The sequence below is a fragment of the Salmo trutta genome, chromosome 19 (genome assembly GCF_901001165.1).
Source record: "Salmo trutta chromosome 19, fSalTru1.1, whole genome shotgun sequence".
NCBI lineage: Eukaryota > Metazoa > Chordata > Actinopteri > Salmoniformes > Salmonidae > Salmo > Salmo trutta.
Window position 1 is genome coordinate 38,630,063 of NC_042975.1, and position 20,045 is coordinate 38,650,107.

The following is a 20,045-nucleotide window of genomic DNA, read 5'->3' on the forward strand; positions in this document are numbered from 1 at the left end:
CCGGCGCATTAGGTTAGCATTTGGCAGGTCAGCATCTATTCTGGTGGTGTTGATACTCCCCACACCGCCCCAGACCACACTGGATTATTCTAATATTGGATTCTCTCTCTCTCTCTCTCTCTCTCTCTCTCTCTCTCTCTCTCTGATTTCCTTTGAGCCTCTTTACACTTACTAAACTTTTTGTAAAAATACATACACAAACTTGTGTTCTGGAGGTAGAACACGACGCTAGCCCGACTGTTGCCCCCATGAAGCAGGGCAGTGTAAACAGAATTGTCTTGTTGAGCCAACACTCCTACTGTATAAATGGTAATAGCAGAGCAATGTTTTTGAAACAGCTGAAATGTACAGACATTTTCCTCATATTTGAGACTTGTTTTATTGTTTTTACCTGAAACTGCAGTAACAGCCTGCTACATTCTGAAATTGTCGCACTGAGCCACGTAAAACTACGGAAGCCCATCATACAAATAGGATATATTTTTTCATTTCTAACATTGTGTGGGGTTTTCCTGGGTCCCAGAGTTTTTCCTGATCTGGTAGTAGGCTAACCTAACCAACTCCGGACCCTAGTTGTAGCTTATGACATAGTAATACATCACTGTAAAAAAAATAAAACGGTTCTATATGGGCTATGATAGGACCAGATTATTTTTCTAATCAGGACATATGTTGTTGTTTTTTACTCCTAGAAAAACTCCTGGCCCTAGGGAGAATGAAAATATTAAAACCCTTTACATAGACAAAGAGACAACAATTGCTATTGGACAATAAAACTAACAAGGCTGAGCTCGCTGTATGCAGAGTTGCATCTTGTAGGCCTTTTGAATCTGTATATAAAAATATACTCATACAGTATGTCATCACTATTGTGTACGGAGAATTTTTTTAATGAAATGTATGTATTCACTACTGTAAGTCGCTCTGGATAAGAGCGTCTGCTAAATGACTAAAATGTAAATGTAAAAAAAATGATTGATTCATTCCAGTCAATAATTCTGGATTAATAAGGTCTAGCCACCCGAAGTGTGAATATAAACCACATTTTATCACATTCACATTTTCTCAGAACACAAATGGGCCTATTTTAGGCTATAAATACATAGCTTAGGCTATAAAAACATGACGTTTCCCCTTGCTGGGCCCAGATGGGATCAGAGCGCATAGGCTTCTCTAGGCTACCTGCAGCTGTGGTTGTTATCAGTAGGTTACAGTTGATCAGACTGAAGCACAGACTAATTGTGCACGTTGATAAATATTTTTGGGTGGCGGGTATGGGCTTCTATATCAAACAGCTCTTCGCAAATCTGCAGTGAATTAACCTATACCCACATATCCAGCCACAATATGCTTATACCACATGTAATGATTTGCATGATATTGATGAAAATGAAGTCTGGTTTGTTGTAATGTTGTAAGGTAGGCCTACTGTAATATTCATATGAGGGGGTTAATCGGCTAAAGTTACATGATGAAGACATGCTGTTAGCAACTCTGTGCTTTTGTCTTGAAGTTAAAATGTAACGAGTGTAGCCTACAGACGAGAACATAAACCCTTTAAATGTCTGCACATGCTTGTGAATTGTTGTGTTATTCAATAGTGTAATATGTTTTGGTCATTGTTTAATAGTTTGTGCTAACTGGCTAGCAGCTACTGTGCTATTTACGGTCAATTTGAGCTGCGGTCCAAGAATGTGGCGTTGCCAGCCACAACAAAAAGTAAGGCAAGGATGTAATGTGAATTGAAAGGTAGAATTCTCTTTTGCCATCCCGCTCCTCAGACTCTCCTTCATATCTCGTAGTGAGAATAGGGATGCCTCTGTTCCCCTGTTGCTTTACACAGTCTCTCTCCCACACCTCATTCTGTAGGCCTATGATCTTATTTTGCACCTGTCTAATGAATCACTACCTCCAAGCTGCAGTTTTTCCCTCATTTGATCCTTTTCCAACTTGTGTGCGCACTTCACATACTACAAGGTAGCATCAAAGTAGAGGCTTATATTGGTGTATGTACTATAAAATAGATTGTATTGTAAAAGGATTTGAAACAAGACAGTAGATTGTGTGTCACTGAGAACAGTTTGTTTTGCCTATTCTTCTGAGTTTCTCCTGGGGGGGGGGGGGGTTTCATAATAGAACTCTAAGTACATATTTGTAATATTCGTGCCTTGGGCATCACATGTTTCATTTTCACATGTCTTTATGCAACCTGAATATGACAACTGCTGTAGAATATAATGAACACAGTTTACCTAACGGAAGATTGTTGGTTTTACCCATCCCACTGAAAGACAATATCTGCTCAGAGAGCATGTACTCCTGTCAAATGTTGAGACCTTAATTCTTAAACCAGTAAGTGTGCAACCCAATACGTTTAAGGACCGCTGCTTGTGTGATCGTTTTAAGACCTCAAATTACTTTTCATTAATAATCTTGTCCAACAACAATGTGTTTTTTCTCGCTACTGGCTGTGTTTGCTGATATCTTGTTTCAGATGTGCATATATGTTTGATTGATATGAAGATAAAGCTCAGTGAATGGCAGGATGTAGTGATCGTCTGTTGGGGGAATCATATAACATTACATCATAGTTCCTGTCATCCCATACTTACCATTTAGCTTGGACTGAGGATATCCTCTGTAATCATTGGATGGAAGCCACTTGTTAGATTGACATTAGGCTGGAATTCTAGATGTGCAAGGACAATTAATGACTCAAACTCACCCACATCATCTGTAGTGGGTGTTGTAAGGCACACATTTACACTTCATTTTTATAAAATGTTATTATGTATATACACTGAGTGTACATAACATAGACTGACCAGGTGAATCCAGGTGGAAGCTACGATCCCTTATTGATGTCACCTGTTAAATCCAATTCAATCAGTGTAGATGAAGGGGAGGAGACAATTGAAATAAGGATGTTAAGCCTTGAGACAATTGAGAAATGGATTGTGTATGTGTGCAATTCAGAGGGTGAATGGACAAGACAAAATATTTAAGTGCCTTTGAACGGGGTATGGTAGTAGGTGCCAGGCACACTGCTTTGTGTGTGTCAAGAACTGCAATGCTGCTGGGTTTTTCACGCGCAACAGTTTCCTGTGTGTATCAAGAATGGTCCACCACCCAAAGGACATCCAGCCAACTTGACACAACTGTGGGAAGCATTGGAGTCAACCTGAGCCAGCATCCATGTGGAATGCTTTTAACACCTTGAAGAGTCCATGCCTCAATGAATTTAGGCTGTTTTGAGGGCAAAATATTAGGCCGGTGTTCTTAATGTTTTGTACACTCAGTGTTGAATTTCTATCATAAAGGTGGGCAGCAGCATATGGAAAAGTACTTGGTGAGAGTCATGTTGACACAAAGCTGAGGTTCAGAGGTCTTGTCTCAGGCTCTACAGACTGTAATGAGTGCCTGTCAGGTTAGCTGATGTTTTGGCCATCCTCTCCCTTTACGGGCTGGCTGGGATATCAAAGGCCCCGCTGATAAACAAAATAAACTCCCAGCACTGCTTTCACCCTTTATTGTCCTGCCCGGTTTTAATGTCGGCCAGGTGCAGAGTTAAGCACAAACTCCAGCATTTTTTAAGCCGGCATGCAGCGAGCAGAGCATCCATAGAAGCCTGCCTGTTGTTGGTATCACTCAGCTACAGAACATCCTCACTACCTGCTAATTAAAGCCATTGTTATTACATTTTATTTGGAGTACATACTGTATGTTAAAGAAATGTAGTCCATTGGTTACTGTTCTCATGTAATATTCCTGTCCTTAAAGCCAATGCTTTAGAGTGCTGTACAGTCTCTAATGTAGGTTGTAAGTACCCTGATATCAGTGCAGTATCCATATAGAGCTGAACTCTATAAACGTTGACACGCGTGTACCAGCACATGAGACTCACCTCTGGAGAGTATAATGATAGTTGGTGGAAGTGGACATTCACCCCAAAGGAATGCAGAGGGGCCATAAAATGAAACCATTGGCTGGGAGTGATGTGAGGTAATTCTTATTGTTCACGTTTGGCAAGCCCTAGTCTCTCTGGCCAATTTTCACATCATTTTACAGGTACGGTATTGCCTTTATCAGCATTACTCTTTTATGTAGGACTTTTTAAACAGTAGTTTGAAGACACATTTATGGAAGACTGAACTAGTGAAAAGTGAACTATAGTGCCCTCTAATATTTTGGAGGCAGAACTCCCCTATAACTGTTTGCCCAGGCATTATCTCAGCGGGCTAACACATTCTTGTGGCACACAGATGACCCGTTCAAACCCAGTCAAAAGTAATGTTTCTTTGCCTGTCTTAAGGTTATTGGTGGACTTTTGGAATTGATGGCTACTGCTTTCTATTGTCATAAAATGTGCTATTTTCAATGAGTAATCAATACCACACTATCAAGTAGGAGCCATGGAAACGAGCGGCCTGCTCTACTATCCATCATGGGTTTGATTTTCTGCATCTTGTACCTTTCACATAAGCCTGATGCCTTCCATCAATGGAATCGTGTTTTCACGTTGTTTTCCCTGGAGTTGGGCATGCGACTGAAACGTTAACCTTTCTCCCTCTCCTATTCCCTATCCCCTCTTCTTAGTATCTGTAGAGAGGAACTCTGCTGATCGCGTTGCAGTTTGGTCTAATTTATGTTCCACAGGTGCAGGTCTCATAAATACTCAAAGTGAACAAAGCCAAGTAATTCCATCCTGTGTCAACAAAAGTCAAAATACAGACACAAATTTAATCCATCCCAGCAGGGTTCCAGTCTGGATATGAAATATCAGTTGAAAGAACATCAAGTTTTTCTCCTTTTCCATACATTGCCCCTGATTTCCATAAATGTTATGAGATAATATGAACACACTTCGTGTATCTTATGCAAGTTCTCATGACTGGCTAGTTAAGAGGTTCTACAGAGGCTTGAAATTATAAAGACTCCATTGCAAACTAAAGTTCTATTTCAATTTTACAGCACTTTTTTTTTGTATCCCTCACTGACCAACAGAATAGATTGCCTCTGGGGAACAGTGAAGAAAACTCTCACCTCACAGAAGACAGAGAAAATGCCGTCCATCGCACCAAAAGGAGCCAGCAGAATAAACGACTTGATTCAGGTATGGATTCTTATTCAGAGCAATGATTTCATTACATTCAGAGAATGCCTTAAACTTTAATGTTCTAATTAATTTGATGGCTGGACTGATGGGTATACATCAAAGTTTTTCCTCCAGGGAAAAGACTCATGTAATCAAGACAGCAGGGACAGAGCAGGCCTGAACCCTGTATGCTGCAAGGTTCATGGTCGGAGTGGTATTTCTTGTAACGCCAGCGATGTTTAGTTTTGTTTATAGAGGCTGGATCTCTGCACTTTGGGAGGGAAACGTTGTTCCCCACTTTTATGCTGTTGGTATGAAACCAGACCTTAAGTAATTATTTTTGCGGCCATTCTCCTGGTTTCTTGGTTTGACAGGGGTGAGCACTGGGGTTTTTGATGTGGTGTTCAATTCAAAGCCTGAGATGCATTGCATGTGTACATTTACAATGCAGTAGTTTGTTTGGGCACTCTGTCATTAGAGAGGGTTTTAGTCTCTCTTCTCCCTCTCTCTCCCTCTCTCACTCACTCGCTCTCTCTCTCATTCCTCATTCCATTGTGGGCTACTGCTGCTTAGATATCAGTTGAAGTGAGTCTACATACCTCAGCTTCACACACATTAAGGTTGGAAAGATCCTGCCAGGATCAGGTTTGGCTAGTCAGGCAATGTTCCTTTCCTCTGATTACCTCCAGTAAGGCAAGGCTGAGGAGATGATTGACATGTGTTTTGAAAGCCGCCCCTTTCTGCTCTGAGGATTTATTTACATGTAAATGTGGTGCAGTTCCAATGTTGTGTTTTCAGTGGAGAGATAGTATAGGGAAGAAATGGTGCTGTGATCCCAGATGGAGAGCTGCTCTTTTGGCTTAATGCTGAAGATCTCCCCTTATGGACACTAATGATGTGTCAGTCACCAAGCACATTTAGGGAATAGGATATTAGGGGCTCTATTTTAACAAACTTAACGCAATGGTAAATCTAATCGATGGCAGTAGTGCAATAGTTCTGGAGGTATGTCAGAAATACTTTTTGCTATTTTCATAGCTGGGGCGGCAGACAGGTAGCCTAGCGGTTAAGAGCGTTGGGCATTTAACTGAAAGGTAACTGGTTTCAATTTCTGAGCTGACTATTTGAAAAATCTGTTGATGTGCCCTTGAGCAAGTTGCTCTGGAAAAGAGCGTCTGCTAAATGAACATGTATGTTTTAGGATGTGCAGTATATTTTCAATTCAAGGCACTCTGACGAATAGACCATTTAAACACCTTTTATAGATAGGCTACTTTGCAAGGCCAATATAAAAAAGACAACGCATTGCTGTTGAACCAGCTGTAGTAGCCTAGGGTAAGGGTAGCCTATAGAGGCTTGATAGAAAACGGAAAACAAGCAATCTGTTTTTTAAAACAACAATAATATTTCTAAAGAGGATGGGGTCAGAAGCATGATATCATAAATCGCTTCTCTCGTTCCATGGCATTGTGTTCACACGTCCCAGCTAGCATATCGGAAAACCATATGTTTCTTAGAGCTTGGTGAGAGCGTGGTTGTCCTATCGTTATTTTTCATAAAACCTTCCCACAGTGTTCTGTGATTAGTGCAGGATAGTTGTAAGGCTTTGGAACATTCTCAGCACATTTAAGGAACTTGACAAAATAATTGTTGTTAGTTTCATGGTATTTCATTACATTAACAGAATGTTTTGTAAAAGTACAAACATGGCTACATTTAATTACATTGTTGGTAATGTTCTAGGAACGTTCTCTGAAGGCGTCAGCATGTTTCAGTTCGGCTGGCGCTTAACCAAAGTCGGGCTAGCCGAATAAACGAGTGTGCTCGCATACTCGCTTGAAAAGCAAGAAAAAAGGTGCAAATGTACAGTTTGTCCATTTTGAGACGTTGTAGCCAATATACACTTCCTCAAAATAATTTAAGATAACGCAAGAAATCTATCATTCATTTTGACGGTTTGGCCGAGGAGGTCTTAGTTGCACAATTTTACATCTAACTAATGAAATGCAATTGAAAAAATGTGCATGAAAACGAGTCATCTCTCATTGAATGACAACAAAGACTTTATTGAAGAATCCCTACTGTTGACCAATCACCGACGAAGGGGCGTAGACTTAGGCAACGAACTTCGGCTTGCCTCCAGAAAAAATATTGTGTGCCCGAACAGCTGAAAAACCCGCACCGAACTCTTCCGAACTGCTTCGGCTGGGAAGCATGTGGACGCCTTAACTGGTTTGACATTGGGAATGTTCTAAAATAGGTCAGAGGATGTTAAGAACCAACGTTCTCCTGTGGGAATTTCAATACTTCTGCATAATGTTATTTAAAAACATATACATTCCGTTCTCAGCATCAACAAAACTCTCTCTATCCTCTATCTTGTTAAGTGTGTTCAGGTGTGTTGGCCACACCCACTAATTGGCCACACCTGATCTTAATGAGTGCTTGTTTCCTCAGAAATGGGGTCTGTTTGAATAGACTAAAATGAACAGCTTTATATGAGTTTAAAAAACATGGCATGTTAGCTCCATCCTGCTGGTGCAGTGGACTAATCCCATGGACAGACCACAGAAGATCATAGGTTGATATCTCACTGACGCTGTGCCATATTTAAAAAAAATGATATATTTGCTTGATTAATGCCTAAGCAAATTAATTTATATCTGTGCTTGGAGTTCTAAGCAGTTAAACTACGCTAGCAGTGTTATTAAAAGTCTTATTGAAACTTTTAAGGAAGCTATTCAAAAACCTCATAATAACCTATAATTTCTATTCTCAGAACATGAATAAAACCTCCCAGGAAAGCTTTCAGGGAACCATAGTAAAACATTCTCAGAACCTCCCTGCAACCTAAAAATAATGTTCCCAGTACAGACAAAATGTTCACTTCCATTCTCAAACGTTTAAAAAACGTTCCGTTTAACCGGTCAGGACACGTATGGCTTTGTTCCCAGAACCAATGGGAAACCAAAAACATATGTTCCCACAACTTCAAAGGAACCAAATGTGCTAGCTGGGGTAGGCATATATGTCTTTGCCATAACATTTGCACTTCTATACATAATACTAGGCTCCTGTCAATTGTAGCATTGCCTATGTGCAAGGCAGATCCTCCAAAACAATCTGCCGTTGATATGGCATGATAGGAGGCCTGAATAGTTTGGAGGAGCGCGTCATTTGTAATCGGATGAGGGCAGCTCTTTCAAAATGTGTTTCCACGTAATTTTTATGGAATGACGTTCAACCAACGTGGAATAGACATTGAATTGACATGTGTCCAGTGGGCAACTTGAACAAGATAAATTAAGTATGTCAATTGTGAATAATGAAAACATATGAGGGCAAAAGCCTAATATTTCAAAGCACTCTCAGTAGACCATTTAAACCCCTTTATTTATAGGCTACTTAGCTAATGGCCAGGATATAAAGACGCACCTATGCTTTGCTGCTAAACCAGCATTGATTAAGGGGAAGGTAGGCTATGCTTGGTTTTTAAGCAAATTAAACAAAATGGGGGAAAACCAATTGTTTTTTTATGTTTCTAAATACGAGATTCACTGGCACAAAAGGCATATCTCTCTTTCCACTCTCAAAATCCATGCCATTATCACCTGCGTTACCGTTAACAGCTGCATTTGGTGGGTTTTAAAACTTTCCATTAGCACTGCATGAAATTGTCACTTTTGTGCTTGTTTTTAAGGACACACCTGTAATATTGCCACCCCTCCCACCTCAGCGCAAGCGACCTGATGTTAGGCAGGTAAATTGCCAATCCTGGCAGTTTGAAAATGCCAATGCGTCAGTTTGTAAATTGCAATCTAATGTGTGTTTGACACTTGAGCCCTAGGAGTTAGAAAGTAGTATGTTAGATTGGTGCCAGGAAAGGTTTCCACTGGTGACAAAGAAACACGCAAGCACAATGGTGCTGCATGCCAGAGAGGCGTTGGCAGAGCCCAGAAATGCCAGGGTCTTTGGCTGCTTCAGGAATGCTTGCCTGGCCTTGAACTATGCGCATTCCCAAGATCAGCGTGAAAAAGTGACTCCCCTATAATAATTAAAGGAAAAGGCCTGGGAAATGGAGAAAGTACTGTATGGAGGGAAAGGCCTCTCCAAAAGAGCCCCCCAAAAGATGTGGAAAGGATAGGCATTATGGAGGGTTAGATCAACCGCAAATGTATATTTTCACTGGACTGAAATGACACCAGACTATCCATGTATGATCACACGGCTCAGGCTTAGGGCACTTCCGCCTACATCAAAACCAGACGAGATGCTCGTGCTGTGAGCAAACCTTCTGTGACACCTGATCTGTTTTGGTCTCTATCACCTTTGGTTTAAGAGACAAAGCAGGAAGAAGGGAGGGAACCCAACCCCTTCTGTGTTTTGTTCATGTGGAGCTTAAGCAATGTATTGAGGGTGGCATTGATCTTTACAAGCACAGCATGTTTGTGATTTTTCACCTGCACAAAGAGTGCGGGGTCACCGCTGTAACAGGTAGAAGTGGGATCGCTGGGATACATGCTACTACACAGATGGCTGCTGCTGTTGAAAGGAAAAGCTTCATGTTCACCTGTCGTTCCTCCTCATTATCATCACCTAAATGTGTCACTGAATTTAATCACAGAGATATATTCACACCGCAAAGCCCATCTGTCTTCACTTCACAGTCAAATGTCATCAAGGTTAACATCATTTTTTATTCCAAGGTGTTTATTCATTCTTTCTGGAGTGTACAGTTTGTGGTTGCATTGGAAATGGATTGTGAGAGTGAGTCATAAAAGCCTGGAGTCCTTGTATGCTCTGTGTACCATAATGTAAACTGAAACACTCAGCATGGGGACTGTCAGAATAACATATGTAGACATTCCGTTAATCTTCAGAATATGTCCGTTTTATGCACTGGATATGCCTCCTCTCTGTCTCACTGCAAAGTGGAGTTGTCAGTTTTATAGGGGATATCTTTAAATACAGACAGATCTGAGGGCCGAGACTGCAGTGTTACTAAATCAGAGGCCTATTACGTCAAATAATTGTCTGTTTTGTCGCAAAGTCCTCTCCCATAGTTATATTGTTATATCACTGCTGTATGTGGTTCATCACAGTACACCTCTAATATAACTGCCACCTTGGTTTGGTCCTTTGCACAGTATTTCATGTGTGGAGAATATATTGTACTTTTCCTTCAGAAAGTATTCATACCCCTTGACTTATTCCACATTTTGTTGTCTTACACCCTGAATTCAAAATGGATTCAATAGATTTTTTTTCTCTCACCCATCTACACACAATATCCCATAATGACAAAGTGAAAACCTGTTTTTAGACATTTTTGCAAATGTATTGAAAATGAAATATAGAAATCTCATTCACATAAGTATTCACACCCCTGAGTCAATACATGTTAGAAGCACCTTTGGCAACGATTACAGAGTCTTTCTGGGTAAGTCTCTTAAGAGCTTTCCACACCTGGATTGTACAACATTTGTCCATAATCTTTTTCTAAATTCTTCAAGCTCCATCAAATTGGTCTTTGATCATTGCTAGACAACCATTTTCAGGTTTTGCCATAGATTTTCAAACTAATTTAAGTCAAAACTGTAACTCAGTCACTCAGGAACATTCACTGCCTTCTTGGTAAGCAACTCCAGTGTTGATTTGGCCTTGGGTTTTAGGTTATTGTCCTGCTGATAGGTGAATTAATCTCCCAGTGTCTGATGGAAAGTAGACTGAAACAGGTTTTTCTCTAGGATTTTGCTGGGTTTAGCTCCATTACGTTTATTTTTTAATGTATTGTATTGGATTTGCCCCAAACATAACACTTTGTATTCTGAACGAAAAGTTACTTTTTTTTGCAATTTTTTGCAGTTTTACTTGAATGTCTTATTGCAAACAGAATGCATGTTTTGGAATATTTGTATTCTGTACAGGCTTTCTTCTCAACGCAACAAATCCATTTTAAATTCAGGCTGTAACACAACAAAATGTGGAAAAAGTCAAGGGGTGTGAATACTTTCTGAAGGCACTGTACCTCACAAATCCACCAAGGTCAATTACTTGCCTGAGGCAGGCTGAAAATACAATAAAGTTTTGATGTAATTTTTGGTCTCCCAGTGTCATTTGAAACACTGCTGTGTAATGGCCCGCAACCGATCAGGCCTCCTACTGTGAGACCCGTCCAAATTGCAATAATGAAGCTGCTGGCTAACTTCACTCTTTTTAAATAAAATTAGCCAGAGGGATGACAGATTGACCAATTGGCTCATCTCCCTGTTCTCCTCCTCCGCTCTCTGCTTGTATTAGGTTCCCCTGGGGCACCCATGTACTCAGACAGCATTACATGACAAGGCCTTTGACAGGACTGGGAGCACCAACTCACTACATTAGATAATGCTGTTTTTCCCCTTCACATGGAGCAGGGGAGAGCAGAGCTCATTTTAAGATGTGACCATTGGCTGACTCATTGTCTTCAATAACTGGCATTTATAGTTCAATTTGATTTCAACTTAATATCCATTACATTTATTGGACATTACTTTAACAGATCAAGCAGCCCTGGTCAAAAGGTCTTTCCAACTTAGGCAACAAGACAGACAATGTTATCGAACAAGCTGAGTATAGATTTATTAATTAATAGATATAATAAGAATTCGGGGGTGCTTATAGTTGTAGGTAATAGAATTGAGTTTTTTTGCATACCCCTGAGACACCTGCAGGGAGTGGGGTCACAATTGTACAGCACCCCTGGAGCAATTAAGATTAAGGACTGTGCTTAAGGTTACAGTGATAGTTTTTTAATTTTTTTAACATTGTCCAGTATTTCAACCAGCAACCTTGCGGTTACTGGCCCAACACTCTAACTTTGAGGCTACCTGGATATGTGAGTTTAGCTCTACATTATAAGCATATTCAATTAAGACTGAGCTTTAAAGCAAAGCTCAACAATCTCAGGCCTAAGGAATGAATGTTAACAATTTCCCCCACCTGCTTTCTGACAGGTCTGTCCTTCTTTCATTTTGATTAAAATGAAGAAAGACCATGTATTACAATCCCATGCCATGAATCACAGTCTGAGCTCGGAGGTTAAAGCTGCACTGTGCAGGATCCATGCAGTATGAGATTACACAAAGCAGATCCTATTCCATTTGGACAACTGGTGAGGGCTTCTTGGCAGTCAGAGCGATTTTTGTGCCATGCCAAGGTTTACTTTGTGCCTTTAATTATAATTTTTTGTGGAAAGACGTGTTGCAATGTGTATGGTTTGTACTTACAGAAGAAGCAGAAAGCTAAAATCTTTTCCCAACATTGGGCTATTTTGGAGTAATAGCTACGTTGAGCAAGCATGAATACTCCCAACCCAGAATGTTTGACACGTTGAGTGTTTTCACACAGTGACTCCCTTTATGTTCTCTTTTTGATCCATTTGATCATCATTATATCTGGTTTCTGTTCTCTTGCTGCTAGATTTCAATTCACTAATGACACAGATGAATTGAGTGAGAGACTGGTATGTATCTACAATTGAGTGTATCCCAATGTGTTTGTTTGACACATCCCAGCTAGCACATTTGCTTCCTTGAAAGTTGTGGAAACATACGTTTTTGGTTGCCCATTATTTCTGGGAACGAAGCCATTAAGGTTCCTGACTGGTAAAACTGAACGTTTTTTAAACGTTCTGAGAACGGATGTGAAAATTTTGCCTGTTCTGAGAACATTTTACTATGGTTCCCTGAATGTTTTCCTGGGAGGTTGTATTAACGTTCTGAGAAGGTAAGGTAATTAAAAAACATTCTGAGAACATGTTCAATAGCTTAGGTTAACTGTTTTGAACTCCAAGCAAAGATAGGACACATGGAATCATCCACAGATGATGCAATCTCTATTGCACTCCACACTGTCCTTTCCCACATGGACGGAAGGAACACATATGTGAGAATGCTATTCATTGACTAGAGCTCAGCGTTCAACACCATAGCGCCCTCAAAGCTAATCAATAAACTAAGGACCTTGGGACTAAACACCTCCCTCTGCAACTAGATCCTGGACTTCCTGACGGTCCGCCCCCAGGTGGTAAGGGTAGGTAACAACACATCCGCCACTCTGATCCTCAACACAGGGGCCCCTCAGGGGTGCGTGCTCAGTCCCCTCCTGTACTCCCTGTTCACTCATGACTGCACGGTAAGGCACGATTCCAACACCATCATTAAGTTTGCCTATGACACAACAGTGGTAGGCCTGATCACCGACAACGACGAGACAGCCTATAGGGATGAGGTCAGAGACCTGGCCGTGTGGTGCCAGGACAACTACCTCTCCCTCAATGTGATCAAGACAAAGGAGGTGATTGTGGACTACAGGAAAAAGAGGACCGAGCATGCCCCCATTCTCATCGATGGGGCTGCAGTGGAGCAGGTTGAGAGCTTCAAGTTCCTTGGTGTCCACATCACCAACAAACTAACATGGTCCAAGCACACCAAGACAGTCGTGAAAGGGCACAACAAAACCTGTTCCCTCTCAGGAGACTGAAAAGACTTGGCATGGGTCCTCAGATCCTCAAAAGGTTCTACAGCTGCACCATCGAGAGCATCCTGACTGGTTGCATCACTGCCTGGTATGGCAACTTCTCGACCTCCGACCGCAAGGCACTACAGAGGGCAGTGCGAACGGCCCAGTAGATCACTGGGTCCAATCTTCCTGCCATCCAGGACCTCTATACGAGGCGGTGTCAGAGGAAGGCCCTAAAAATTGTCAAAGGCTCCAGCCACCCTAGCCATAGACTGTTCTCTCTGCTACCGCACGGCAAGCGGTACCGGAGCACCAAGTCTAGGTCCAAGAGGCTTCTAAACAGCTTCTACCCCCAAGCCATAAGACTCCTAAACACCTAATTAAATGGCTACCCAGACTATTTGCATTGCCCCCCCTCCCCCCTCTTTTACACCGCTGCTACTCTCTGTTGTTATCATCTATGCTTAGTCACTTTAATAACTCTACATACATGTACACAATACCTCAACTAACCAGTGCCCCTGCACATTGACTCTGTACCGGTACCCCCTGTATATAGTCTCGCTATTGTTATTTTACTGCTGCTCTTTAATTACTTGTTACTTTTATTTCTTGTTCTTATCCGTATTTTTTAAAGCTGCATTGTTGATTAGGGGCTCGCAAGTAAGCATTTCACTATAAGGTCTACATCTGTTGTATTCGGCACATGTGACTAATACAATTTCATTTGAAATGTATTTGCTTAGGCACTAATCATGCAAACACATTTCTTTTTTTATTGTGGCATGGCATCTGTGAGATTCAAACCTATGATTTTCTGATCTGTAGCCATGGAATTACTCTACTGTGCCACCAGGATGGAGCTAGCATGCCATGTTTTTTTAACACACAAAGCTGTTCATTTTTGTCTATTCAAAATGACAACATTTCAAAGGAAACAAACACTAATTAAGATCAGGTGTGGCCAATTAGTGGGCGTTTTCAACACACCAGGACACACTTAACAAGATAGAGGATAGAGTTTTGTTGATGCTGAGAACAGAATGTATATGTTTTTAAATAAAATTTTTAGAATGTTCTCTGAACGTTACTAAAGTTTTCTTGTGTTTTTTATGGAAAGTTTTCTTAATTTTTTCTTAATGTTTGGGGACATTACTTTAAATAGAACCACAAGGAAACCTGTTGGAAACATTATGCTTAAGTACTGAAATTCCCACAGAACAACTTTGTTTCTTAACGTTATTACAACACCTTGAGAACATACATTTAAATAGAACCATGAGAAAATCTATTGGAAACGTTATGCTGAAGTTTTATTTTTATTTTTACTTAACCTTTATTTAACTGAAGTACTGAAATTCCGACAGAAGAACATTGTTTGTTAATGTTTTCCCGAACTATTTGAGAACATTCCCAACATCAATAAAGTTGGACAACGTTCCTAGAACATTACCAAAAATGGAATTAAATGTAACCATGTTTGACATTTTAGTAAACCTTCTGTTATAGTAATAAAATATCAAGAAAATAATGTTTTTTTTGTCCAGTTCCTTAAATGTGCTGAGAATGTTCCAAAGCCAAGCAACAATCCTGCGCCATTCACAGAAAGTTGTGGGAAGGTTGTATACAAAATAACCATATGACAACCACTCTCTCACCAAGTTCTAAGAAACATATGGTTCACAGAACGTTATGTGCTAGCTGGGATGCTAACAAACATCATAGCTAAATATGCTTTTGGCAGTGTGATGTGACATCTGACATATGCCAGACTGTGCAAACTGCTAGTAAGAACAGTGTCTGTCACATGTAACCAAAATAACTGAGGTTACCCCAGTGCAAATGTTTTGTATTGATTCCAAATGGTAGACCGACCTAAGGACCATGTGTACCTTTTGATGGTAAACAGTTAACACTACAGTGTGGGATACAGCAGTCCTCAGCTGTTTAACCATTACTGGATGTGTTAATGATGGAAGTCAATCAGCTGGCCCTGGGAGAGGACTTGAAAGAGCCCTCTGCGTTATCAGACCAAAGGAGCTGGTACTGAAGCATTTGCCAAAATAATAATTTCTCTTTCATGTCAGATGCACTTTGCCTTCATAAATATGCAGTTTGCCTTTGCAAGCCATTTCACAGCAGATGTGTTTTTGTAGTACGTGTTGTGAAAATGTGTTTTCAATGTTGGCCCTCTTTGATGCTAATTTGTTCCATTCATTAAAGCATTTTACCACTTTTTTGTCACAATCTGTTTACAGATGGGGATTCTTTTCAGAAATCAATTCTCATGACTGTACGGCCATTAGAGCTGTGTCACACTGGGGACAGCCTTGTTCTCTCTCTTTGTTGTTCTGTTCCCCTGCCTCTCCATAACACATTGACCAGTATTTATTACCCATATCCCCATCCATAAAATTCCTTGTGCACCTCTAGAGGCTGTGCTGAGCCATGTGCTTAAGTGGGGACACCTGTTGTAAAAACAGCTGAGTAATGAGCATTTTGTGTGTGTGTGTGTGTGTGTGTGTGTGTGTGTGTGTGTGTGTGTGTGTGTGTGTGTGTGTGTGTGTGTGTGTGTGTGTGTGTGTGTGTGTGTGTGTGTGTGTGTGTGTGTGTGTGTGTGTGCTCCCCAGCAACAAGAGTAAACTTGTTGCTGGGGAGAATGTATGATGATGAAAATGACCACGATTTCTTCAGCAACATGTACCGCTAGTCTATTGTCAAGGCAGGGTGTGTTCAATGCTGTGGGCATGTTGATCTTTCGTGACAACATTTTGTGGCTGACAACCTGAACATAAAACATACTTATGGCTATAGAGTAAAAGGGCTTAAGCTTTACTGCAACTATCTATCTACTGGTAACAAACTATCCATGTTGACTGATATAGTACAGTCTTGAGAGTATGAAGGAGAGATTGTTTTTTAAGCATCAGTGATTCCGTCTCACTCTCCAACTATTGCATGTTTCATTCAAACCAAGCAAAGGAGTGTTACGTTATACACATAGTACAATCTGTCAATATACACAGAACTTCTCAGTGAAAATAGACATATTTTTGTACTTTCTCACATAGGGTCTATGCATATGGTTATTTCGGTACTGATATAAAAATATAGAGCACAAATATTTTACCTGATTGATGATTAATCAACATATGTTATTTTTCAAACTATCTGTATTGCTTCTGTCCCTCTCTTTACCCCAACCTGGGCTCAAACCAGGGACCCTCAGCACACATCAACAAGAGTCACCCAAGAAGCATCCTTACCAATCGCACCACGAAAGTCACAACCTTTTCAGAGCAAGGGAAACAACTACTTCCATGGTCTCAGAGCGAGTGACATCACCAATTGAAACATTACTAGTGAGTATCATTAACTAGCTAGCCATTTCACACCGGTTCACTCACCCCCCTTTGACGCAGCAACCGGGCAGAGCCTAACTGAGTGATCCGGATTACGGTACCAATGTAATAGTAGACCTATTGCTTCCATCACTCTCCATGCCTGAACCTGGACTTGAACCAGGAACCTCTGCACACATCAACAACAACAGTCACCCACTTGGTATCGTTACCTATCGCTCCACAAAAGCCACGGCCCTTGCAGAGCAAGGGAAAAAACAACTTCAAGATCTCAAAGTGAGTGACATCACCGATGGAAACGCTACTAGTGTGCACAACTAACTAGCGAGCCATTTCACACTGGTTACACTGTGAGGTTGCTGAAGGCTTTTTTTATCTCAAATCAAATCAAAGTTTATTGGTCGCGTACACAGATTTGCAGATGATATCGTAGGTGCAGCGAAATGCTTACAGTGCAATAATATCTATCAATACAATAACAATACACACGTAATTTTAAAATTAAAAGTTGACAAATATCAGAAATATCAGAACGAGCAATATGACAACGAGCAATGTCAGAGTCCAGTCTATAAATATATATATATAAATGGTGTGTATAGACATTATGGACAGTATATGGATTGAAAAAGTGTGTACAGCAGTAGTTATATAGGATGAGTCATTACTACAATACAGTATATACATATAAAGTGGGTAAAACAGTATGCAAACATTGTTTGTCACGTGTGCTCACTCTCCGGCCTCAAGGTCACCAGGCTCCTCGTGATGGCGCACACCTGTCACCAGACTTACTGTACCTGGACTCCATTACTTCCCTGATTACCTTCCCTATATATGTCACTCCTGTCACTGATCCCTCCAGAACTTTCATTATGTACACCTGTCCCGTATTCCCACTGATTAGTACTTGTATAAGTGTGCCCTTTGGTTTCCATTGGGCGGTCGATTATTGTTACTATGTTGTGTGGTGCGTGTGAGTACCTGTGCTGTGTGTTTTGGCTTTCGTGCCATTGTGGTTTGTGCAGATGATTACGGATCTCGTCCTGTGTGTTAATCATTGTGTGCGTGTTATTTATTCGAGGTACTCCTTGCTCTTTTGTTTTGGGTTTCTACCCTGTGTTTTGTTACGTGTTTGTTTGGTCTTCGTCCCCGAGCATTTACACGGCACGCCGTAATTTGGGCTTAATAAAAAAAACTATTACGCATTTCTGCGCCTGTCTCCTGATCTTTCTTACTAACGTGACAGAATAATCGACCATAAAGGGAGACAGCGGAAATGGCCCGTCCGACAATGCTGCGACTGGTCCGTCCTGTGCCTCCGCAACTTCGGCAGCTGCAACGGGTCCGTCCGACGACGCAACTTCCAGCTGCAACTGGCCCGTCCGACACCGCCACAACTGGTCCATCTGACGCTACTGGTCCATCCGACTTCGCCGCAACTCCGGCAGTGGCAACTGGCCCGTCCGACTATGACGCAACTTCGGCACCTGCATCAGGTCCTGATCGACCCGCACTGCATTCCTGTGATCGTCCTAGAGGCCGGTGTCATTGCGCTGTGGTGGAGGGGAGGTACTGTCACGGATCCCTCCAGAACTTTCATTGCGTACACCTGTCCCCTATTCCCACTGATTAGTACTCGTATAAGTGTGCCCATTGGTTTCCATTGGGCGGTCGATTATTGTTACTATGTTGTGTGGTGCGTGTGAGTACCTGTGCTGTGTGTTTTGGCTTTCGTGCCATTGTGGTTTGCGCAGATGATTACGGGTCTCGTCCTGTGTGTTAATCCTTGGCGCGTGTGTTATTTATTCGAGGTACTCCTTGCTCTTTTGTTTTGGATTTCTACCCTGTGTTTTGTTACGTGTTTGTTTGGTCTTCGTCCCCAAGCTTTTACACAGCACATTGTAATTTGGGCTTAATAATAACCCCTATTACGCATTCCTGTGCCTGTCTCCCGATCTTTCATACCAATGTGACAACTCCCTTTGGTTCCTTCCCCAGGTGTCATTGTTTCTGTTCCAGTGTCATGTCTGTGCATTGTTCGTGTTTGGTATTATGTTACGTTTATCTATTAAAACACTCACTCCCTGAACTTGCTTCCTGACTCTCAGCGCACACGTGTTGGAGCCGGAGCTACCTGGGAGCTACCTGTTTGTAGGCTCCCATGCCTCAGCGGGTTCGATAGGCTCCCATGCCTAAGCTGGGTGAACAGGTTCCCGTGCCTCAAACGAGGCAACTGGGGAGATCTCAGGCACTCACTCCCCAGCCGGTTTGTCAGGTTTCTGCGCCTCAGCAGAGGTGACCGGTCCGCTCCTGATCCCCGGGATCGTCATCTTGGTCGGCGTCCTGTGGCTGGAGTCTCGCGTTGGGGAGGGGGTACTGTCATGTGTGCTCCCTCTCCGGCCTCTTGGTCACCAGGCTGCGCGTTAGGGCGCACACCTGTCACCAGCGTTACGTGCATAATGACACTCATCTGGACTCCATTACCTCCTTGATCATCTGCCCTTTATATGTCACTCCCTTTGGTTTCTTCCCCAGTCGTCATTGTTTCTGTTTCATGTCTGTGCGTTGTCCGTGTTTCTTGATTTGTATTATGTTCCATTTATTTATTAAAACACCCGACTCTCAGCGCACATCGTTACATTGTTAAAGTGACCAGTGTTCAATGTTTCTATATACTGTGCCTTCAGAAAGTATTCATACCCCTTGACTTATTCCAACATTTTGTTGTGTTACACCCTGAGTTCAAAATGGATTCAATAGATTTATTTTCTCAACCATCTACACACAATAAACTATGACAAAGTGAAAACATGTTTTTAGACATTTTAGCACATTTTTGAAAATTAAATACAGAAATATCTAATTTACATAAGTATTCGCACCCCTGAGTCAATACATGTTAGAATCACCTTTGGCAGCGATTACAGCAGTGAGTCTTCCTGGGTAAGTCTCTAAGAGCATTGCACACCTGGATTGTACAATATTTGCACATTATTTATTTTTTTAATTCTTCAAGCTCTGTCAAATTGGTTGTTAATCATAGCTAGACAGCCATTTTCAAGTCTTGCCATAGATTTTTAAGC

At 41.4% G+C, this 20,045-nt stretch overlaps 1 protein-coding gene across 3 annotated transcripts in view; it reads left to right on the forward strand.

Annotated features, from left to right (window-relative positions):
- The window catches only part of LOC115154547 (ectodysplasin-A), a 69,774-nt gene that overhangs the window by 36,378 nt on the left and 13,351 nt on the right, over nucleotides 1-20,045 (forward strand). For all 3 annotated transcript variants that reach the window (XM_029700857.1, XM_029700858.1, XM_029700856.1), the window contains exon 2: nucleotides 5,005-5,113. In XM_029700857.1, the coding sequence (XP_029556717.1) occupies nucleotides 5,005-5,113 (109 nt within the window). The remainder of the gene's footprint in view (nucleotides 1-5,004; nucleotides 5,114-20,045) is intronic.